Consider the following 24930-nt stretch of genomic DNA (forward strand, 5'->3'; position numbering starts at 1 on the left):
CTTCTTTGATTTCACCTTCCCAACCTTCTTCAACTCCTTCACCCAGTTCTACTCCTCCTTGTGTGCCTTTGGTTACCTCTAATTCCCTTGATACTGCTTTTTTTGTTCCTAACATTCCTAATGCAGATCCTCCACCAACCAGAAAGTCCACCAGAACTCACAAAACTTCAGTATACTTACAGGACTATGCTTGCAATTCAGCTGCCATATCACCTTCAGCTACCTCTTCTCATGTCTCAGGGACTCCTTATGACATTGCAGATTGTCTCACTTATTGTCATTTGGATCCAAACTATCAGTCCTATCTCATGACTGTTAGTCATGGTCATCAGGCACCTCAGTACTTCCATCAAGCTGTCACAGATCCTCTTTGGAGGGAGGCTATGGATAAAGAAATTCAAGCCTTAAAACAGACTCATACTTGGGTGCTTACCCCTTTGCCACTAGGTAAAAGACCTATTGGGTGTAAATGGGTCTATAGAGTGAAGCTAAATCCTGATGGCACTGTAGAAAGGTACAAAGCAAGGCTGGTTGCTAAAGGATACACCTAAAGGGAAGGGCTTGACTTCTTAGAGACTTTTAGTCCTGTTGCTAAGACTGTTTCTGTGAGGGTTTTGATTGCTCTAGCTTCAGCCAAAGGGTGGCCTTTACACCAACTAGACATAAACAATGCGTTTCTCCATGGTGATCTTGATGAGGAGGTATACATGGATTTGCCTCTTGGTTTTCACAGTAAGGGGGAGTCTCATAGTTCCACTTCTGCTACTCCTTTGGTATGCAAATTGGTGAAGTCCTTATATGGTCTTAAACAAGTTTCAAGGCAATGGAATGCTAAACTTTCTGCTACCATTGTGCAGCTTGGCTTCAAACAATCTCAGGCAGATCATTCCTTGTTTGTCCATACTGATGGTTCTTCTTTTACTGCATTATTGGTGTATGTAGATGATATGATAATTACAGGAAATGACTCAGCTTGTGTTGCCAAGTTAAAATTCTTGTTAGACCAGAAATTTGGAATCAAAGATCTTGGTTCACTCAAGTACTTTTTGGGTTTGGAAATTGCAAGAAGTGCTAAAGGTATTAGCATTAACCAAAGAAAATATGCTCTTGAGGTTCTAAAAGAGGCAGGAATGCTTGGTTGCAAACCTGTCAAGTCACCAATGGAACAACAATTGAAACTATCCAAGGCAGATGGGGAGTTACTTAAAGATGCAGGGCAATACAGGAGGTTAATAGGAAAATTGATGTACTTGACTTTGAGCAGGCCTGATATAGCCTATGCAGTTCATAGACTTAGTCAATATTTGGCTCAACCTCGAATTCCACACATGAAGGCAGCCACTAGAATCCTCCAATACATCAAAGGTACACCAGGACAAGGGGTATTCTTCCCTGTTGAATCAGACCTACAGCTAAAGGCATTCTGTGATGCTGACTGGGCAGGCTGCCCTGACACAAGGAAATCCTTGACTGGTTATTGTGTTTTCTTGGGCGATTCTTTAATTTCTTGGAGATCTAAAAAGCAAGACATAGTGTCTAGATCCTCTGTTGAAGCAGAGTACAGATCCATGGCCACCACCACATGTGAAGTTACTTGGTTGCTTTACTTGTTAAGAGACTTGCACATTCCACATGAGAGACCAGTGTTGTTGTACTGTGACAACCAGGCAGCCATACATATCTCTGCAAATCTTGTATTCCATGAGAGATCAAAACACATAGAAGCAGACTGTCATAAAGTCAGAAACAGAGTGTTGGATGGAACCATCAAGATGTTTTATGTCTCTTCAAGGAATCAACTGGCAGATATATTCACAAAAGCACTTGGGGTTGATCAATTTTCCAGATTATTAGCAAGGCTGGGAGTCATCAACATTTTTGCTCAAAATACAGTATCCAGAGTATAAGAAGCACAATCAAGAAACAAGAGCTTTGCTCTTGAGGGGGAGTATTAAAACAGCACAGCAAGATGCTTCCTTGCATCAAGGAGAAATCCATTTTGCTAATCAGATTAGCTCACAACTTCAAGGTGACAAAGACATTGATCAAACGGCTGCTATGGCTATGATTGAAGTAATGCCTCACTATGATCAAGTGTTGTACTCAATGCAGTAGATGATGCCACGTATGCAAGGATGTTGAGAAGGTGATTGGACACGTGTGCATGAGCTGGAATGCAATTGTAACAGACTTTCCCCTCTTTTAGGGAGTTAGTTTTTTAATAGTTTTCTTTGGTTACTTTAGTCTTTGTATATAAATATAGGGTCAGAGCTAGTATTATTTGATTGCTTTCATTTCACTCTTTCATCAATAAAGGTTCATTTCTATTTAGAGTGAGAGCACAAGATTTTATAGCAACATAATTATCATAATTTGATTTTCAGTTGGCAGAATCTTTTTTTTTTTTTCCTTTCTCTCCCCTTTGGATTTCAAAAAATAAGAGCTCAGTGAATTAAAAATCCAGAGTTTAATAACCATGGAAAAGGGCATCTATTGAATTTCAAGTGTTCAGTAATGAATAGAATAGGGAAAAAAAAATTTAATAGTTCAATTTCTGTCCATAAACAATGACATTGGAGTCATTCTATGAATGTTTCACATACTTGTACTTAGACACTGTAAACATAATATATGCACGGGTAACTGGTCTCAGTTCTACATAAACACCCAGATAAAACCAAATTCTTGATGCAGAACTAATACAATTCCATAAGATTCCTCACAATTTACATACAAGTACAATATCTAAACGATTTTTCCAAAGATTATGAATTTTGAAACGCAGGTGTCCACAATAAAAGAAAGAGCAAGACATAAGCAACACAGGCACCTATCTAGTATTATCTTCATACACAGATCATTCATCTACACAATTACATATCCAGGTATTTACGTGTTTATCATCATCAGTTCATCACCATGATCACACAGAGGATCCATAAAAGTAAATTTCCATGTGTGACAGCGAGAGCAAAACAGTTTCGCATAAAAATTAAAACCAAATGTATCAGCAGGTGATGAGAAAATATCTATTCCTGGCCCATCTGTGTGTGTGTGTGTGTGAAAGAGAGAGAGAGTGGAAAAAGTTAGCAATGTAATGATGCATTTTACTAGGGCTAGACTGGAAGGGTGCACGTACATAATATAGTCAAGAGTAACGAGTGAAGAATTAAAAAAAGAACATGCTCTTTGGTTTAGAGTCCAAATTACTTGAGCATGGACATTTATTACTTAATATTTTGATTGAATGCTCTAACGTGATATTTTGGCCTGCTCAAACGTGATTCTTAACAAATTCAATATACAGGGAACAAGAAGTTGTGTTTGATTTGGAACATCAGTTTGAAGGTACGAGGGACTATGTATGTATATAATTGGGACACCAATTCTTTTACGGCCACAACCTTTGCCACACCTTGCAAGAATTAATCATGATTTGCTTAAAGTTTGTCACATGGCATGAAAAGGGGAGTAAAGCTTCAGCTCATTTTGCATGAGACGGACTTTATAAAACAAAAATTGCAAGAGACGGATGATATCAAACCCATTTTCCTTTTCTAAAACAACAAGAAAAAGTTTCCCCATGTAGATGTCGTTGGAAAAAAAAAAAAAAAAAAAAAAAAAACTTATCAAAGAGGAAGATGAGGAAGGTTCAATCCAGAAAAATGAACACTTTTGGATGTCTTTTCTTTCCATTTCTTAAGCCCTTACATTCCAAACATGAACACTGATGTTATAACATTAGCATCCAAAAATATATTTCATATCCCGTTCTTTCGTACTACTCAATTTTTTTTGCAAAATATTACAATGTTTAACAAATTTGGAGAGAACTATAGAATTCGTAATAAGTTATCTTTCTCTGTCTTTTTTTTTTTTTTTTTTTTATTCAAACACTCTCACTTCAACAACAAAAAAAATTTGGATATATAAAAAAATTGAAGAAGATGTATAAAGTGTATTTGAAAAGTGAGTAGTTAAAATATAAAAAAGTGATTTTACTTTTGTACTTTAAAATTTACAAAATCGGATGTAAATACTCTCAAAATATATATATATATATATATATGTGGCCATTGGTGCCTTCGGAATAAAGTATATAAACTCCTGAATCCTAATGCAGCAAAACTCCCCAAGTTATTAAGTAATAAGTATATGGTCTATGAAATTGCATTTTTTTTTAATGGGGAAATTGCATTTTTCTTTTAAGCTTTTTATTTTATAATATTCTTCTGAAGCTTCCCTTTCTTAAAGTCACGAGTTTTTCGTAAAAATACAGTTGTGTATATTATTTGTACATTCTTTTTTATTTTTTATAGATAAGAATTTACTATGTGCACTGGTCATTTCTTTCTTTATTATCAAACAGTACTAAGAATAGTTACAACAGTCAACCAACGATGTCAACAGTCAACTCGTCAGATTCTTGGGAACGAGTCCTGAACCAAATTGCAAGCTACGCAACAAGTCCACTAGATAGATCTAGACTGACAGAACCAACGACAGAGAAATGTGGAAATGCTGGCTTCATTATTTCTTGTGCTACGCGGAAGATATAAGGTTCGAAGTGAAATTTCCACGATGATTTGTAGAAATCATTCAAAGTCATTAGTCAAGAAGAAAGAAAAAGTAGTTGCACTCATTTAAGTGACGTTTTCAGCAGTGAGGACTTCAGGAAATTTTTTCAGGTGTTCATCAATAAGCATAAATTACATTATCTAATAAAAAGAAAATTTTATATATTGACAACGATAACAATTAAAAAATACACATATACATAAAATTTACAATTGTTTTCTACGAGTTTTCATATTTTGAAATCGTTGCATAATAGTCTCATTATCAATGCTACAAGCTACATTTTTTTCAATATACACAACCAAGCAATCATTCATCCATTGATCTCCCATTCGATTGCGCAGTTCATTCTTTACATATTTCATTGCTGAAAAACTTCTTTCTACTGTTGCAGTAGAAATTGGAAGGGTCAAAACTAGCTTCACTAGCAAATAGACTAATGGATAAGTTTCATGTTTTCTTGTACTCACTAACTTTTCAGCAAGTTCACTAACTCCTTGAAGCTCTAAAAAGAAGTCATTGCTGTGCATATCAAAAATATAATTCTGCAGTTGAGAGTCAAGTGCCAAAATATCTGTCCCAAGAAAATTAGAGGGATAGAACTTAGCTAAACGTATCAACTTTTCCTTATCGAAAACCACAAATGAATTACTTGGATTCAAGCAAGCCATACAAAGTAGCAAATCGGTATTCGCCTCAGAAAAGCGGTTGTTAAGCTCTTGAAGTTGCATATCTATGACTGTGTAGAATAGCTCAACACGATAATAATGTAAATTTGTATTTTGTTGGGTGTTGCGTCGCGGCCTCCCACTAACTACAAATATCGCTTCCATGTTCAAGATAGGAATATCATGTGAGGTACAAAATAAAGATACTTCAGCCAATAAAGATGCCCATCCATCATCTCTTATTACTTGCAACAGTTGCTTAGACACTTTAACAAGATCCATAGCATTTACTATATCTTGATTTTTTTTTTTTTTTTTTTTTTTTTGTAATGCTATTGACAACTCATTTGTGATCCCTAAAATATTTTTCATCAAGTGTAGAGTAAAGACAAATTCAAAAGAAAGAATTGACCTCATAATAGATCGAGCTTCAACTTTTTGGTCGGAGATGCCATCTTCTTCAATAATCTCTAGTACATCAACAACAACAACAGAGAACACCAAAATCAAGCTAAGAATAGTCCCATAATATGATCCCCAACGTGTATCACCAGGACATTTAAGATTTGTCTCTTGATTCAAACCTTGCCCACTTCTACGTGCACCATTCTCCAAAATCTTCTTTAATTTTGGCAAATTGTGTATCTCGAAGAGCATCTCATCTTTTACAAGAGCCTCCAACAACAGTTACTAAATTACTAACCACATAAAAAAATTCAGCAATGTTAATGTGATTTTTAGCAACAGTAACAAGTGTCAATTGAAGTTGATGAGCAAAACAATGGACATAAAATGCTGACTTGTTCTCTTTCAAAATTAAAGTTTTGAGACCATTGATATCACATTGCATATTACTAGCCCCGTCATAACCTTGCCCACGTAGGTTCGATAAACTCAAATTATGTTCACAAAGTAAACATTCAATAGCATGTTTGAGTGACAAAGCGGTAGTACTTACTACATGTACAATACCAAGGAATCGCTCTATAATAATTCCTTCTTTGTTCACATAACGAAGAACGAGGGTCATTTGTTCTTTCACTGAGATATCACGTGACTCATCAACTAATATTGAAAAGAACCCATTGTCAAGATTCTTGATGATGGCTTTGGATGTTTCACGTGCAATTATATTCACAATGTCTTTTTGAATATCAGGGTGGGTAAGCTTGCAATTTTTCAGAACTTTTTGCAACACTTCATTGATAGATTCATTGTGATCCCCCAAAAATTGTACAAGCTCAAGGAAATTTCCTTTATCACTTGAACCTTGAGATTCATCGTGACCACGAAAAGCTAATCCCCGGCATAAAATGAATCTTATGCAATTAACTATTGCATTTAATTGAATCTGATATTCAATTTTATCTTGATTTGATTGCTTAACAAAAACACTTTGAATGTGTTGCTTTTCCTTCAATAGATCTTCACTCTTCTGGACAGCTTGGTAATGAGCACTATTAACTCCTCCAACATGGGAATTTAACTTATCTTTCTAATTCCAAAGTTTGAATCCCTTCGTTACAAAAGTGTCACCTCCTCCTTGCTTACCAACATCTTGCCCAAATAGGTAGCAATAAAAACAAAATACTGCATCTTTGTCTATACTATATTCCAACCAGTATCTATTTTTATACCATTTGGATATAAATCGACTGGGCTTTCCAGAAAAATAAGATATAGGGTAATCATCATTGTGTAAAACAGGTTGACAAGGGCCTTTTGTTAAATAATATCTTCTTATTTCATCATGATGATTAGGATGATAAGATGATATTTTTTGTCGTAGCCCAGGATCTGAAGGAAGATTCTCTAAGTTAAAGTTAACACGAATTTGCTTAAAAGATGAAGATGAATCTTGCGCAGGAGCTGAATCTTGGGTACATGGTTTTCTTATCAAATATTTGTCCATAATTCTAGCAAAGGAATAAACAATAAACTATAAGTTTATTTGAAATATTAATAAAATTATTAATTATTGTTGTTTAGTTGTTTAATTAATTTGTTTGTCTTTTATAAACTATAATTTGTTACATTATTGTTTCATTAATTATAAAATTATTAATTATTATTTAGCCTAACATAATCTAATTTATTTGTCTTTTATAATGTATTGGTTAATTATACTGCTTTAATTATTGTTGTTTAGCGTAACAATAAACTATATTACTTTAATTTGTTTGTCATTAATTATATTACTTTAATTTGTTATATTGTTTAGTCCCTTGTGCACATTACACTAAAAGAACCAAACATTATACATCCCATGTGCAGCATAATAAAAGCAGTGTAATGTGCAACACATTACACTACTTTAATTATTATTTACTACCCGGCCCCATGTGCCCACTGCCCATCAACCCATCTATCCCTACCCCACTCAACAGAAAAGTACAAACCATCTCCCAATCACAACCTGCCAATCAGAAAATTTCACAATCACAATACATATTACTAATCAATATCTCACCAACACACACTGAGTCACTGACCAACAAGCAACAACAACGGATAAGATAAAGCTAAGATATAGCCAAAAAACAGACAAAAAGAAAATTAAAGTTAAAGAGTAAAGATTGGTTCCCAAAAAAAAAAAAAAAGAGAGAGAGAGTAAAGATTCGGTAGCCAATCAGAGTCTTACAGTTCAAAAGAGAGAGAGAGAGAGTTACTGACTCAGACTAGAATAAAGAGAGAGAGAGACATCAGACATTCATATTTTTCATTTCATATTTTTCATTTCAGTGAGAGAAAGAGAGAGAGAGAGTGAGAGACTGAGAGAGAGTCAGAGAGAAAAAGAGAGAGAAATACCTTGAGGCCGAGCACCGGAGTAGCTGAGACCGATCTGCGATCTGCGACGACGGGCAAGCGAGCGAGCGACGACGAGGGGCGAGCGAGCGACGACAAGGGGCGAGCGAGCAACGACGAGCGATGACGAGGGGCGAGCGAGCGACAATGACTAGACGAGGACGACGAGCAACAGAGCGAGTTGCACCTGTGAGCGACGTGACCGTCTCACCGTGGGTTTGGTTTGCTCTGGGTCTGGGGTTTGGTTTACTCTGTATTTGGTTTCTTTTTCTTTTTTTTTGATAAATACCTCTGTATTGCAGTGTTGGGTAATGGGGTTTGGTTTGCTTTTGCTCTGTATAGAGTATAGACTGTATTGATCTCTGCCAACAACATGACCGTGGTTTGATTTCTGATTTACTCTGTACTTTTTTTTTTTGGGGTGAGAATCCATGGGTTTGCTACCTCCGTATTATGTTGGGCTTGCCGTGGGCAGTGGGCTTGGCTCTGTTACCAATTTTTTTTTTTTTTTTTTCAGATTTTTGCTCAAAAATTTTTTTTTGGGTTTTTTTTTTTTTTTTTTTTGGCTTGAAAGTAGAACGGATAATTTTATTATTATTATTTAATTTGAGGGTGTTCCTAATTCTGGATTGAGGGTGTTCCTAATATGGATTGAATATAAATTTTTTTTTTTTAATTTTTTTCAGGTCAGGGTGTTCTTGGGAACACCCTGACCTGTACGTGGCGCCGCCACTGGTTTTCAGTCATCAATATATAGAGGAACAAAATTGTCTTATGCTCTTTTCACCCAAACTATATAGCCTTATGCCCCCTTCCCAAACTAATTTAGGAAATACCCCTCTTTTGAAATTCGATTTTCTCAAAATCAAGTTAAGCCCTAGAGTGATGTTTTTAAGAACCTATAGTGGCATTTTGTAACTCAAGTTCCATGAAATCGAGTTACAAAACGTCACTATAAGTCTTAAAAACGTCATTATAGGACTCTAGAATTTTTTTTTTTTTAACTCGATTTTGAGAAAATCGAATTACAAAAGAGGGGCATTTCCCTAATTAATTTGAAAAGGGGGGCATAAGGCTATATAATTTGGGTGAAAATGGCATAAGGCCATTTTGTCCATATATAGAGTATATACCAATCAACCATTTGTTCTTGCATTATTGCACTCTATCAATCGATCATACACTCTAAAAAACAAGGCTCCCTCTGTCCCCATTTCCATTCTGGTAGTAGCATTGGTTCTTTGTATCTTCATGCATGCCCACTGGCGGCTCTACATGTTAATCAGCGGAATTGATTTTTTTTTTTTTATATAATACTTTAAAATTTTTTAATTTTAAATTAATATGGGTTGTTAACCTCCCTAAAAAAAAGCTTGACCACCCTAAATAAAAATTTGAGTCCATTAAAAATAAAATTTGATCTCTCCAAAATTTTGGTCCATTGGAGGTTGAACCAAAGAATTTCAAAAAATGTAATTTTTACAATATTTTCACAACAGTTTCACAAATAAATTTTAAGTAATAAGGTGTTACTGACTGTAATTAGTAGACAAAAAAGTGATTTCTGTGGTAAGTTCAAATTAGAAGTAGTAAAAACTGCTCATTTAAGATTTGTTGTAAAAGTGTTGTGAAAATGTTACAAACGTAACACTTCTCAAAAAGTGATTTTTTTTTTTTTTTTTCAAAACCAAATGTAAATACTCTTAAATATTAATGTGTATGGTAGACCATTGGCACCTTTGGAATAAATTATATAAACTCCCAAGAGCATTTGCATCAATGTTTGCATAATAGAAAAAGTACTACATTTTAGCCAATTAATCCCAAAATTCACCCACATCAGGTCATGTAAAGTTGTGTAAAATACATAGTTACTACAATAATCTTATAAATTTACATTAGCACTGTTCATTTGGCATTTAGTATTTTATTCCTTTTTTTATGTATCTTGAGGATAAAGAAAAAGAGTAAATGGTAGTTATTATGTGAAGAAAGAGAAACAATTAAAAAAATCAAGAAAATTTGATATTTTAATGAAACGTAACTTAAATTTGATAATATGATGTGTGGTGTTTTGAAAAATAAGTGTAAAATAGGAAAATTTGGTTCTAATGCTAAAATAGTTAATAATTTCTGCACCAGCTCACCTCCCTGAGTAAAACTGAGTATATGGTCTATGAAATTGCATTTTCCTTTTAAGCTTTTTATTTTATTTTTTATAACTCTGAGCCTTTACTTTCTTATCGTTTTATAATTCTTATTACCAAACACTAAGAATACTGATTGAACTACTAAGGTTCTTCGCAACTGCGTCTGCGTCCTAGTTAAGTCCTAACTCAAATTGCAAGCTACGCTGCAAGTCCTCTAGATAGAATCTTGACTAAACAATCAAACTAACGACAGTGGAATGTGAAAATGTTGGCTTCAATTGCATTACGAGGAAAATTCGAAGATAAATTAATTTCCACGATGATATAATTATATGGAGGAAATCTTGCGGGAAGGTTCCAAAAAGACAATAGTACTTGGTGAGAATCACGTTGGTATTCATTCAAAGTCAAAAAGAAAAAGAAAAAGTAGCGCACTCATTTAAAGTGATGTTCAGTCATCAATGTATATAGCAATCAACCATTTGTTCTTGCATTTGCACTCATCAATCAATCATACACTCTAACAAACATGGCTCCCTCTTCCTTTGTCTCCATTTCCATTCTGGTAGTAGCATTGGTTCTTTGTATCTTCATGCATGCCACAACAATGGTTAATGCAGCTGTCTCTATGGCAGCTTCGAAATCACCAGCGCTAGAACTAGAAGCGAAGGCTCTGATGGAGACTAGGTGGTGGATTTTTCCTTCCAACGGTAAATACTTAAGTCATTGCCAGTGGTATGGTATTACATGCAATGATGGAAGCGTCACAGAGATTGACATGGCTAGGTTCTATCTAGGATATGAGATAAGTAAATTGAACTTCTCTTGCTTCCCGAATTTGGTCCGTCTCAGTCTTTCTCTCACGGGACTTCAGGGGAGCATCCCACATGAGATAGGTACACTTTCGAAGCTCACCTACCTTGATCTATCCAACAATGTTCTGGAAGGTGAGTTGCCTATTTCACTTGCAAACCTCACTCAATTAGTGACCTTTAATATATCTTATAATTCAATCAGTGGTTCTATCCCCAAAGTCGTCGGAAATTTAAAGAATCTTCTTAAATTAGATCTAGGTTCAAATTATTTCATTGGACCAATCCCCACAGAGATATATCTTTTAACCAATCTCACATATTTGAGTGCACAAGGTAATCAACTCACTGGTGAATTACCTCTTTCAATTGCAAACCTCACTCAATTAGTGACACTTGACCTTTCTTATAATCTAATCAAAGGTTCCATCCCCAAAGAATTGGGAAATTTAAAGAATCTTCAAGAATTAAGTCTAAATAATAACAAATTCACCGGACCAATCCTTTCAGCTCTTGCTTTTTTAACCAATCTTTCCAATTTGGATTTGTCTTTTAATGAAATCAATGGTCCTATTCCCCTAGAATTAGGAAACAATAAGAATTTGAGTTCCTTGAACCTCACTAATAACAGGCTCACTGGCTTCATCCCTCCTTCTTTGGGCAAATTAACCAATTTGGTCACTTTGTCTCTTCATTCAAACCAAATCAATGGCTCCATCCCTTCTTCTTTGGGCAATTTAACCAATTTGGTCACTTTGTCTCTTCATTCGAACCAAATCAGTGCCTCCATCCCTTCTTCTTTGGGCAAATTAACCAATTTGGTCACTTTGTCTCTTCATTCGAACCAAATCACTGGCTCCATCCCTTCTTCTTTGGGCGAATCAACCAATTTGGTCACTTTGTCTCTTCATTCGAACCAAATCACTAGCTCCATCCCTTCTTCTTTGGGCGAATCAACCAATTTGGTCACTTTGTCTCTTCATTCGAACCAAATCACTGGCTCGATCCCTTCTTCTTTGGGCGAATCAACCAATTTGGTCACTTTGTCTCTTCAGTCGAACCAAATCAGTGGCTCGATCCCTTCTTCTTTGAGCAAATTAACCAATTTGGTCACTTTGTCTCTTCAGTCGAACCAAATCAGTGGCTCGATCCCTTCTTCTTTGGGCAAATTAACCAATTTGGTCACTTTGTCTCTTCAGTCGAACCAAATTAGTGGCTCCATTCCTTCTTCTTTGGGCAAATTAACCAATTTGGTCACTTTGTCTCTTTAATTGAACCAAATCAGTGGTTCCATCCCTTCTTCTTTGGGTAATTTAACCAATTTGGTCACTTTGTCTCTTCATTGGAACCAAATCAGTGGTTCCATCCCTTCTTCTTTGGGTAATTTAACCAATTTGGTCACTTTGTCTCTTTATTTAAACCAAATCAATGGTTCCATTCCCCAAGAAATAGGCAACATGAATAATTTGAGTGAGTTGTACCTTAATAATAATGAGCTCACTGGAGAGATTCCATTTGAACTTGGGTATCCACAACATTTAGAGATCTTGAATCTTAGCTACAATTCTTTACATGGTCGGATCCCAAATGGCTACTTAAAATTTTCATCTTACACATTCATGGGCAACAAAGATTTATGTGGTGACATCAAAGGTTTCCCTCCTTGCCTCCCACACAATAATAGATCAATTGTCCACCAAATAAAATTTTTAGTTCTCGGCTTTTTGCCTGTCCTTGCAATTCTTGGGTGTGTTTTCCACTTTCAAAACAGGGTCAAGAAAACTAAATCTAATCCAATGGAAACAAAGAATGGGGACTTGTTCTCAATATGGAATTATGATGGCAAAATTGTATATGAAGACATCATTGAAGCGACAAAAGACTTTGACATTAGATATTGTATTGGAACAGGCGGTTATGTTAGTGTTTACAAAGCACAGTTGCCCAATGGTAAAGTGGTTGCCTTAAAGAAACTTCATCGTTTAGAAGCCGAGGATCCGACGTTTGACAAGAGTTTCAAAAATGAGATCAAAATGTTAACAGAAATTCGACATAGAAATATTATTAAACTTTATGGCTATTGTTTGCATAAAATATGCATGTTCTTGGTCTATGAGTACATGAAAATGGGAAGCTTGTTTTCTATCCTAAGCAATGATGATGAGGCGATGCAATTGGATTGGATGAAAAGAATGATTGCCGTCAAAAGTATAGCACATGCCTTATCTTATATACATCATGAATGTGGCCAAGTTATTGTTCATCGAGATATAAGTAGCAACAACATTCTATTGAACTCTGAGTTGGAGGCTTTCGTCTCTGATTTTGGCACAGCTAGACTTCTTGATCCGAATTCCTCCAATCAAACATTACTTGTTGGGACTTATGGTTATATTACTCCAGGTGAATTTTCTTTTCCAACTATACCTTATTTCCCATTTAGGGTTTTCTTGATAATCATGCTACTTAGCTTACTTTATTGTTTTGTTATATGAACCAAACCACATATTCATGGTAGCAAACAATCATTTTCGCAATGGAATTTTATATAAAAACCAACCTCTTCATAAAAAATTAAAAAATTCACAAAGAAAAAGTTCAAAAGAAAATTCAAAAAAAATGAAGGCACTACTTTTTTTTTTTTAATACTTTTCATTGTTCTTTTCTTTATGTGCAGAACTAGCATATACTATGATAGTGACTGAAAAATGTGATGTTTATAGCTTTGGTGTGCTGGCACTAGAAATATTAATGGGAACACATCCAGGTGAACTCCTGACTTCATTATCATCATCATCATCACCTCAAAATATGATGCTAAATGAAATATTAGACCAACGTCTCCCACCTCCAAACCGACTTGTTGCTCGGGATGTTTTCTTCGTTGCTACAATTGCATTTGCATGCTTACGTGCTAAACCAAAGTTTCGACCAACAATGAAATGGGTGTCTCAAGAATTTCTTTCTCATAAGAAACCAAAGATGAACCCCTTACATGCTGTTTCCCTATGGCAATTGAGGAACCAAGAAACTTATGCGGTTGGAGAGAGTGCTTGTTGTTCAATTGAAAACCATATTGTTTGAACTTCCACGTAAAAATAAATGTTGTGTATTACAATAACAATACCTTTAAAAATTTCAACGCATTTTATTGCTTTTTCTTTATGTTTTGTAAGCTGTATTATGCAACATGAAATTTAATTCTTTATCAATCTGAATTTTGCAAATTGAATATTATATTAGTCTTTAACACTTTCTGATGAGACACACCTAGAATCCTAATAAGTAATCGTGGAGGACGCAAAGGAGGCACCATATGCTTCATGCTTGACTTAAAGAAATACTTGTAAGTTGTAACTGTGCCTGTTATTTCTTGTGTTTTTCAACAGGCAAAGGCATGCTTAAAACGAGAAAATAGAGTAAAATATACACCCAAGTACTAATTAAGTAGGGACTCTGATGGTTCTGTGATAAATACTCACCAATCAAACTGATAAAGAAGATGACCTCAAGCGACAAAACATCCAGACCTGCTGGGTCATCCCCATAATCTACTCACTATAGTGATCTAAAAATCTCGAGACCTCATTCAAAAATAAAAGTTAGACAAGTAATTATACAGTTTGGTAGATTGTTTAACCACACTGCAACATAATTATCATAATTTGATTTTCAGCTGGCAGCATCCTTTTTTTTTTCTTCTTTTTTTTTTTTTTGTTCCTTTCTTCTCCCCATTGGATTTATAATTATAAAAAATAAAAATAAAAATTCAAAGGAGTTTAATGACCCGATGGAAACGGGCATCTGTTGAATTTCAAGTGTTCAGTAAGGAATAGAATACCAAAAAAAAATTTAATAGTTCAATTTCTCTCCTTTAACTATGACTATGAATGTTTCACATACTTGGTACAAGTTAGACACTGGAAACATAATACATGCACAGGTAACTGGCCTCAGTTCCACATATACACCCAGATAAAACAAAATTCTTGATGCAGAACCAATACAATTCCATAAGATTCCTCACACAATTACATATCCAGGTATTTACGTGTTTATCATCATCAGTTCATCACCATGATCAAACAGAGGACCTATAAAAGTAAATATCCATGTGTGACAGCGAGAGCAAAACAGTTTCGCATAAAAATAAAAACCAAATGTATCAGCAGGTGAGATGATATGTCTATTCCTGACCCAGCTGTGTGTGTGTGTGTGTGAGAGAGAGAGAGAGAGAAAGAGAGAGAGCAAAAAGTTTTCATTATAAAAATTAAAAAAAAAAATGTAACAGTAGGTGAACTAATATGTCTATAACTGACCCACCTCTCCCAAACATCATAAATGCAGTAGCTTTGTACACTAATTACAACACTTTTAAAAGAAAAATATATGAACATGAGTCAAAGAATGTACTAGATGAATCATATAAATCCTCCCAGGACCCAACCTATATGGCAGAGGATGATGGAAATATTCCTACAAGTTCATACCCTCACTATTAAACCTGCAGACGTTTTCCTTCAAAATCAAAAGAATCAAAACTCAAACACCAGTGGACATTTTGCAACTTCATGTATAAAAACTATGATTCAATTATTTGATCGGTTTGAAGTGCTCATACCCAAATGCCTTCATCTTTCAAATAGCTAAATTGAAGCATCAGCTGACTTCTACATTAACAATCTAAATTCAATCAATTGGTATAAGCACACAGCAGCAAAGATGGAAACTAATGATATAATTATATAATTGTATCAACAACACATTAATAGTAGATGTGTGACATACTGACATATATAGTATTATGTAAGAACATATTTAGTATTTTGTAGGAACATAATAATTGGTTTCTTTGGGACCATACTTATCAAAATAATAATAATAATTGGCTTCTCATCCCAATTATGCCAGCTGCAAGCCAAAGTTAAACAAGGCCTAAAATTCTAAATTACATAACTGGTCAGAGGAATGCCTATGACTTTTGTGAATGAAAAGATTCCTAGGGCATGAAAATAGAACATAAAACTCATAACACAAGCAATCTACAAAACACAAAAAGCAACAGGGCAAAATGCCTGCTTGAAAAGCAGCAAAGGTTTGGAGCAATCTGAGATATTATGTCCTGAGACTCCAATTTATCTCTTATAACTACAAATTTCGGAAAGAGAGTTTCACATCCTAAGCTGAAAACTTGATTCAATTATTTGACCAGTGGGAGGCCCCAAAATCTATGTGACAAAGTTACATGGACACAGGAGGTCCAAAAATACAGATTCCTTTACCTTCAAAACTGATCAGACGTTTGATCTACATCCTAAGCTGAAAAATTGATTCAATTATTTGACAAGAGGGAGGCCCCAAAATCTGTGACAAAGTTACATGGACGTGTTATCTTTTTCCTAAGAAATCCAGATTCAGTTATCCGATATTCATACAATGAAGCCAGGTGGAATTGACATGGATGATATTGATAACAAAATTATTATTATTATTATTATTATTATTTGATAGATACAATGGGGGAGGGGGATATGAACCCTAGAAGTCTTTGTTGGAAACACCAGAAGGTGTCAATTGAGTTACAAGACTCTTGACTGATAACAAAAGATGGTATCACCAAAAGTAATTGTGCAATTCATGTATGAGATTGGTTAGATAAACAATATAATTATTACTTCCAATGAAGTTAGCTTCCAATTTTATTATTATTATATTTTTATATATAATTTTCATTTCCTAATAGAGATGCAAGAGAGTCCTTAAGACCAAATAGAACGGTTTCCCTATTTTATCCTTAAAAAACAACAATCCTATGGACACTTGCACACCCAATTTTACATCTTGCTGAGTTGACAATGGGGTGATCAACATCACTATTGACGCTCAACTTATTATGCACCAACCTGTTACACATTAATTGGGTAAAATTAGGTGCATCCTAGACTTTATTTTAAAAAACCATTGTATTTGAACTAGAGTGGAAGGGTGCATGCACACAATGTAGTCATGCGTAGGTGGTGTTTCCTCAAACCAATGAAGGATTTGAAAAAGAAAGAAACGTGCTCTTCATTTAAGGGTCCAAATAACTTAAGTACGGACAATAACTGCTTAAGATTTTGGTTCAATGCTCTAACATGATGCTTTGGTATGCTCATGATACAATCATACAAAACCATATTCATGATGCAGAAGCAGCAGAACTGATGCAATCCCATATGATTCTTAACAATCTACATACAATATCTGAATGATATTTCCAAAAAATTCAGGATTTTAAAACGTAGTTGTCTACAATGCAAAGAAAGAGCAAGACAAAAAGGACCACAAGCACCTATCTAGTATTATCTTTCTACTTAGCATCTACACAAGTACATATCCTGGTATTTACGTATTTATCATCATCAGTTCATCACCATCATCACACACAGGATCTATAAAAGTAAATTGAAGCATCAGCTGGCTTCAACATTAAAAATCTAACTTCAATCAATCGGGTAAAGCACACAGCAGCAAGATGGAAACTAATGGTGTAAATATATGATGGTGTCATGAACACATTAATAGTAGATGTTAGACATATTTAGTATTATGTAAGAACACAAGAATTGGTTTCTTTGGGGGCCCAAACTTATCAAAATAATCATAACAATAGTTGGTTTCTCTTCCCAATTATGCCAGCTGCAAGAAAAAGTTAAACAAGGCCTAAAATCTGAATTACATAACTGGTCTTAGAGGAATGAACATATTAGTATAACCAAGAAAAAAGGGGGCACAAGATCCATTCAATTTTCACCAAACTTCTATGACTGCTATGATTCCTTGGGAAAGTCATGAAGATAGAGCATAAAACTCATAATAAAAGCAATCTACAAAAAAATATAAGCAACAGGGCAACATACCTGCTTGAACAGCAGCAAATGTTTGAAACAAACTGAGATACTATGTTCAGAAACTCCAATTTATCTCTCTTATAAATAAATGTGTTAGCGCTTCAAATACTAAAAAATTTGGTATCAACTACTTATCAAAAAAAAAAATTTGGTATCAACTGATCCAAAATAGAAAGTTTAGGATGCAAAAAGCTGCATCCCAATGAAACAAGGACAGCAGATTATAGAAAACGATTTCATTACATTTTTTAGTAAGTTCATAGACTTTTTTTTTTTTAATAAGTAATGAACTATAGCTCCACCCATATTACGATTCTTCATAACAGTAGAATCATCAATGATTCTAAACGGGAGGTCCAAAAGTGCAGATGCATTGACCTTCAAAACTGATCGGACATTTAATCTTCATCCTAAGCTGAAAACTTGATTTAATTATCTGAACAGGGAGGGCCCAAAATCTCTGTGACAAAACGACCTGGACATCTTATCTATTTCCTATGTTAGAAATCCAGATTCAGCTATCAGATATTTATATATTGAAGCCAGGTGGGAATGACATTGATGATATTGATAACAAAAGATGGTATCATGTATCAACAGTAGTAATTGTGTGATTCATCATATGCAATTGGTTACACAAACAATAGAATTACCAGTTAGAGTGAAGTTAGCTACAACGCAAAATTTTCCATTGCAAAAGAGAAAAAATATAACCATTCATCTAGAGTATGTGTATGTTAATGATTCTAGTGGCAGTCAGTAAAAAAGGTTTAAGAATAAAAAAAAATAACAGCAAAAAATGTATAACAATCACCACAGAAGCTCCATCGAAGTGCTAACTGCTAACATCCATCAGACAAGTCATGAAATTAAAGCATGTAACTGAAAAAAATTAAGAACTAAGAGAACAGATTAAGAACATGGCAAAGTGCAAGCTCAAACTGCAGTACAAAATGTTTTCTGTGAACTGAATACTAGTTTCTGACCTCTTTTTGATAAGTTACTAGTTTCTGACCTCTGACTAACCTCTCTTTCAACATACATGTGTAGTATTGCATTCAAATGATACAAACTTGAGGTTCCTCTGAAGAGCATCAAAATTGCTTTCTTTTACTTCTGAACAGTTTGTCTCTTTTTGAATAAACATAAAAGAGAGCTATCAAACCTCCTGCAGAGAAAGAAACCAAAGTCCATGGGAATGGTGGGTCCTTAAAGCATACCAGTGATGCCTCCAGTTCATCAGAAGCAGTATAGACAAGAGAGTGGATGGCATACAGATCATGATCAGAAGACTTCAAATAGTACAAAGCCATCTCAAAATCCAAATGCGACAAAGCAGAAACTGCTTTGTCAAGCTTGTACTTGAACAAAGTCCACCTTTGTTCGAACACAAGATGTTGATTCTGTTTAAGTAGCTTCCTATCACCACCATGTTCAGCAATGGATTCAAGAAAATCAATGGCACTCGTTATACTGTAATTCATCATCGTCAAAAGAACGCTCCTCTTAGCTGCATCCTTCTGCACGAAAGACAATGACAAACTCTCCGAGAACGGCCCAAACGGGGTCTGCCCTACGCTCCATGTATAATCCACCAAAGTACTATTATGTCTAGGGCTCCACAACAAATGGGTAGGTGAAACCCCCCACATGCTCTGCAGAATCGAACCAACAAGCGGCCTCTCAAGACTACTCGTCTGAGTAAACATGTGACGACCATTACAAGTATAATCACTCACAGTCTGCGTGTTCCTAGTCCTCACCGCGATAACCATGTCTTTAAAAGCAACAGACTGGTGATACCGATCGAGCAACAAATGATTATTGTAATCCAAATCAAACACATAAACCGGAAGAACCCTACCGAAATCGTTATCCACTGGCATTTCAGCCTCACTCCTAAACACCTGACCCGACTCCAACAATATCTGATGCAAACGCTTTGAATCCAAATACTCATTCACAATCAACGTATAATTATCGAAAAGAAACCTCGACGTGTATGAGTTAATCGACCTAGAAACTGCGAACGAGCAAATCGGACACTTATCGAAACTCACCTCATAATTCTTAAACCTCAAGGTTTGATCACGTAACAACAATCCACCATCCTCACTCAAAGTCCTCTCAATCTTCTTCCAATCCAAACCATCCGAACTCGAATCCCTACTACCACTACGAACATGTATGAACTGAACCAGCAACGAATTCTCAAAAGGAACAGGAATTCTCAAAGAAGGAACGAGGAGTACCTGATAAGCACTCCAAATCAGGGAAGATACGTCGGCGAGGAGCGATTTCTGGGACTTCTGGCGGCTGTGGAAGGCGGCGAGGGGGTGGAATTCGCCGCGGGGGAGCACGCCGTCGCCGGACAAAGCCGGGCCGTAATCGACGGGTCCGGCGGCCAAATCGATCCATAAGTACCGATTTTTGGATGCGTGGATCGTTCCGAGGCAATCGGTGAAGCCGGCGGAGGAATGGGAGTCGGAGTAGGTGTAAGCGTAAGGTTTTGATTGAGGGCCGAGGTATAGGAGGTAGATGAAGATTCCGTCGTGGTTTTCGTGTTCGTTTTCGCTGCGGAAATCGGAAGAGACGATGGTATCGATCGATGAGAAGGGAATGGAGAGGAGGGAAGAGCGGAGGGGAGAAGGGGATTTGGAGATTTGGGAGGAAAGGGATTCGGAGAGGGTGGAAGTGAGGGAAGGAGGGGAGAAGGCGATATCGAAATGGGGAGTGTGTTGGATGGAGAGGGAATGGAAAGGGGGGTTGAAAGGGGAGATGACGTGGAAGTGGTGGAGGGGTTGGGAGGCGGTGGAGAGGAAGGAGGAGAGGAGGGAAGGGGAGTTAGGGGGGAAAGTGCCGACGAGGCGGATGTGGAGGGAGAGAGGGACGGAGAAGGAGAGGAGGGAGGAGGTGAGGGAAGGGATGGAGGGGAGAGGGAATGGGGAGGAGAGGGATTTTTTTAGGGAGGTTGGGAGGGTAAGGAAGGTGTCGTTTGTGGCTTGTGGGTCTTGGCGGGATTGTTGGGCTAGATAGGAGTCTAGGCCTAGGATTGGGGAGGATGAGGTGGTGGTTGTAGTGGTGAGGAGGAGGAGGAGGAGGAGGAGGAGGAGGGTGGTGGTAGTAGTGGTGGGCATTTTTGGGTTTGGAAGAGTGAGGTGCAAATTTGAGAAGTTGGGAATATGGAGCTTGGTTTAGATCATTTTGAGGGTGTTTCTTCTTGGGAGTTGAAAAGGGGAAATGAGCTGGTTTTTATGCTGATGAGTGACTCGACAAGCTATAGTGTATTGTCTAGTAGCAGTGTTGTCCCAAGGAGGTGATTTGAAGTCAATAGCAATTTCTTTCCACTACAATGAGTCCACAGACTATGTTGAGAATTCAAGCCCACTTGAGATTGGGTCAGTGTGAGCTTTAGTACTTGGTTTTGGATCAAATAGGACTCATTTCATTGCATGGGTTTCCGACGGCAATCAATGAAAGGAGCAACACCGCTGACTTGTTGGGCTTCTTTAACCATTAGATATGTCTATAAATAATAGTACAAAATTTGGCAATAAAGTTTGGGAATAAATTTAGTTGTAGTATAAGATTGTAACTTCATTCATTATCTTTTTATTAAATGTGAATTTTAACAAATTTATCATTTGATTAAATTTTCTTTTTATATCTTTCATATTTATAAAAATTCTAAGAGATCAAAGATCAATAACTATATCATCAATTAAATATTTAAATTTTAAGTTTTATTGGTTTAAAATTATGCATAAAAAATAACGTCCAATTTCCATCAAATTTGACATATGTGTTAAGAATTGCAATTCAATAGTTAGATTTTCAAAATATGCAGTAATGTTAATTTTTTTAGTTAAATTGTAACCTTAGGCTACAACCAAATTTGTAGCAAAATTTTGTCATAAATAATATATAATAACGACAAAGTTTTCTATTTGTAAGCAATAGTTACAAACTCCCCTTATATCTTTTTATTATATGTGAATTTTAATAAATTCACCATTAGCTCAATTGGTTATATACTTCATTTTTGCAAAATTTTAAGAAAATTAAATACCTATAGCTATGTCATCAATCAAATATTTAAATTTCAATTTTTTATAATCTTAAATTATACATAAAAGTCAAAAGTATCGTAACTCAATTGATTGGCACATCTTGGTTTGTTCATGACATCCACTGTTCAAATCTCACTCCACTTGTAACTATTGAATTATCATAATAATAATAATGCATAAAAAATAAGTTTATGGATCGAATAGTTAATAACATTCAATTTAAACGTAATTTGACATATATGTTAAAAATATAAACAAAGATGCAATACACCGCTTAGATTTTCAAAATATACAACCATGTTAAATTTTTTAGTGACTCATTGCTTACAAAAATCCACCAACCAATCAATTATGTCTATCACCAAAACGAAACTATGTCTGCGATTAAGTATTCATTCAAAGAAACACCAATGATGGTACGTGGAGAATGACATTATAAAGAACTGGTGAGAGGTTCATTTTTACTCTATTCATTAAGAATCAAACAAAGGATATTGCAAATTTGTGTGTGAGAGAGAGAGAGACTCTAACACAAATATGTAATTGTATACACATACATAATTATAATTATAATTATGCAGCAACTATTGTACAAACTTAGGAAAACAATACTATATATTATGCACCAGTCCTTAGGAGGAACACAACAATACAATAAGTTTATTCATCAAATAGTAAATTACATCTGATTGCTATAAAATTGGAAGACATAATTTATTACAAGTAGGGAAATTACCTCATTGGTTAAGTAATGAAGATGGCACAATAAAAAGTCACCGCGGTCCTGATAAAACTGAAGGCAATAATGGAGTAACAACAACAAGATGCTCTTCCTGGTTATCAACTCCAATTCTCATGCTTGGTAAAGTTGGATTCAAAAACTAATAATCTAGGTCAGACTCAACATTCACATCACCCTCCAAGACTTTAACTACTGTGGACATGGAAGGTCTCTTTGTGAAATCATGTTGCAAACACCATGCTGCAACCCTCATTATATTCACAACTTCCAACTCCATGTAATTGCATATCTTCATTATACGTATCAATCAGATCCAACAATTGGTCCTCCATAATCTTTTTCATGAAAAGATGAAGTAGATGCATTGCTTCTTCTGGCTGAGAGCGATCAAAATTTCTCCTTCTACACAACATCTCCAAGAGCACAATTCTGAAGCTATACACATCCACTTTTTTTGCTATTACTGAACTTAACCATTCTGGAGCCATATAGCCTAGAGTCCCTCTCCTGATTGTAACAACTTAGCTCTGATCACAATCAACTAGTTTAGATAACCCAAAATCAGAGATTTTTGCATTGAAATTTTCATCTAAGAGGATGTTATGGGATTTTATATCCAAGTGAACTATCTTTGTCTACAATCCTCATGTAAATAAGTTAGTCCCCTTGCAATGTCAAGGATGATCTTCATTCTATGTTGCCAATCAAGCAACATATCAAAAGTTTTATGAAATACCCATTTATCTAAAGATCCATTGGACATGTACTCATAAACGAGAAGCCTATGATATTTTTCAGCACAAAATCCAATTAGTCTCACCAAGTTGAAATGATGAACGCTACCAATTGTCTTAACTTCAGCCAAAAATGATTTCTTGATTTGACTAAAACCATCAAAACGCTTCACTACAATTGTTGTGCCGTCAAATAGAGTCCCTTCAAAAACTATGCCAAATCCTCCGTGACCAAGCTCCTTAATTGAATTGTTTTGTTATTGCTTGCAAATCAGCATAAGAATACCTCGTGGGCATTCCTGGTACAAGATCTAAAGAATACTCTGCTTCATCAGCATTTTCCTTTTTCCAAAATAGAAAAACAAGGATTCCAATGAAAAGAAGCAAAGCAAAGAAAGATGCAAGAGTGGATCCCAATATTATTTGAAGCTGGTTTTTTTGCTGAAGAGGAGGAACATTATTCTGCACCTTGATGTACACTTCAAAGCAAGTTTCTTCTTCTTCAACAACAATGGACCTCAGTGAAAAAATTTGGGATTGTAAATAGCAATTCCCAACAAGGGAGATCGAATAATAAATAGCAGCTTTGCAAGAACAATTTTTTAAGCATGCCTGTTTACAACTCTCTAGATTTATATCTTGAAAGTATGACTGTTTTCTAAAGGGAAAGTATGTGACGTTCTGGAGCTCTAAAAGAATGTGATATTTGGAAGCTTCACAAGACAATTGAGTAACCAGAGAGCATCCGAGGTCGGGCTGCCTTTCTTGGATTTGCTGAAAATAGCTTGTCCCATTTCGGGGTCCAGGACAACTACACTGGTCGTTTGTAGTACAAATAGAATAATTGCCACAAACCGTTGGGTAACCACAGAAACCAATATCACTTGTTAAAAGATCATCCACTTCCTTCCAGAAAATATCATACACTCTCAAGTGTCCGTCAAGCCCAAATCTCATATATATAGCAAATTTGGTATTGACTTGAACTAATAATTATTTTGAAAAATGAACGGTTTCCTTCGATGAAATCAAAGGATTCAGTTTGAAATTGAGCATAACTAATTTTATAAGAATTACTAAATGTATAAGAATAATAGGGTTGAGGAGGATAAAAATTGAAATAAGCAAACAACCCATAAGTGGTGAGAGAGAGCGAAAACAATCCTCCTTCACTAGTAAATTGTTGCCCAATAACAAGCGTGTCAGTTGGATGATCAAAAGATTGCCAAATTGTTGCATTGTTTTCATCCAAGAGCTGCAGGTTGCACTTGTCGGTTAAGTTTAGACCAGCCACAAATTTGTCGCTGCTGATGTTTGTCGACCACGCTATAGTTCCATCAACGTTTTGTAACACCAAACCTCTATCTGAGGTGAGATGCAAAGTCGCATCGTAGCTAACTGGATTCTTTGGGTTGGCAGACCATAAAACATGTGGAGTATGATCACTCAGAGTGGTGTTTGCGGATAAATAATAAAGACTG

General features: G+C 35.7%; 3 protein-coding genes and 1 pseudogene across 4 annotated transcripts; 2 read left to right on the top strand and 2 right to left on the bottom strand.

Moving 5' to 3' along the window:
* The first annotated feature begins 707 nt into the window (after positions 1 to 707).
* LOC115972055 (uncharacterized mitochondrial protein AtMg00810-like) lies at positions 708 to 1907 on the top strand. Its single transcript, XM_031092207.1, has one exon. It carries the CDS (start codon positions 708 to 710, stop codon positions 1905 to 1907), a length of 1200 nt encoding a protein of 399 aa, XP_030948067.1.
* Positions 1908 to 10715: 8808 nt separating this feature from the next.
* On the top strand, positions 10716 to 14152 carry LOC115976821 (MDIS1-interacting receptor like kinase 2-like). Of its 2 annotated transcripts, XM_031098314.1 has the most exons (3): positions 10716 to 11148; positions 12925 to 13416; positions 13691 to 14152. In XM_031098314.1, the coding sequence occupies exons 1-3, from the start codon at positions 10731 to 10733 to the stop codon at positions 14095 to 14097; spliced, it is 1317 nt and encodes a 438-aa protein (XP_030954174.1). In that variant the 5' UTR covers positions 10716 to 10730; the 3' UTR covers positions 14098 to 14152. The 2 variants fall into 2 exon arrangements, with proteins under 2 accessions (XP_030954174.1, XP_030954172.1); XM_031098312.1 differs by having other exon boundaries at positions 10716 to 13416.
* A 4528-nt stretch (positions 14153 to 18680) lies between these two features.
* LOC115976822 lies at positions 18681 to 21173 on the bottom strand. Its single transcript, XM_031098315.1, has one exon. It carries the CDS (start codon positions 21038 to 21040, stop codon positions 18998 to 19000), a length of 2043 nt encoding a protein of 680 aa, XP_030954175.1. The 5' UTR covers positions 21041 to 21173; the 3' UTR covers positions 18681 to 18997.
* A 1763-nt stretch (positions 21174 to 22936) lies between these two features.
* On the bottom strand, positions 22937 to 24243 carry LOC115972065 (annotated as a pseudogene).
* Between the last annotated feature and the right edge of the window lie 687 nt (positions 24244 to 24930).

Source organism: Quercus lobata, chromosome 2 (assembly GCF_001633185.2).
Source record: "Quercus lobata isolate SW786 chromosome 2, ValleyOak3.0 Primary Assembly, whole genome shotgun sequence".
Taxonomy (NCBI): Eukaryota; Viridiplantae; Streptophyta; class Magnoliopsida; order Fagales; family Fagaceae; genus Quercus; species Quercus lobata.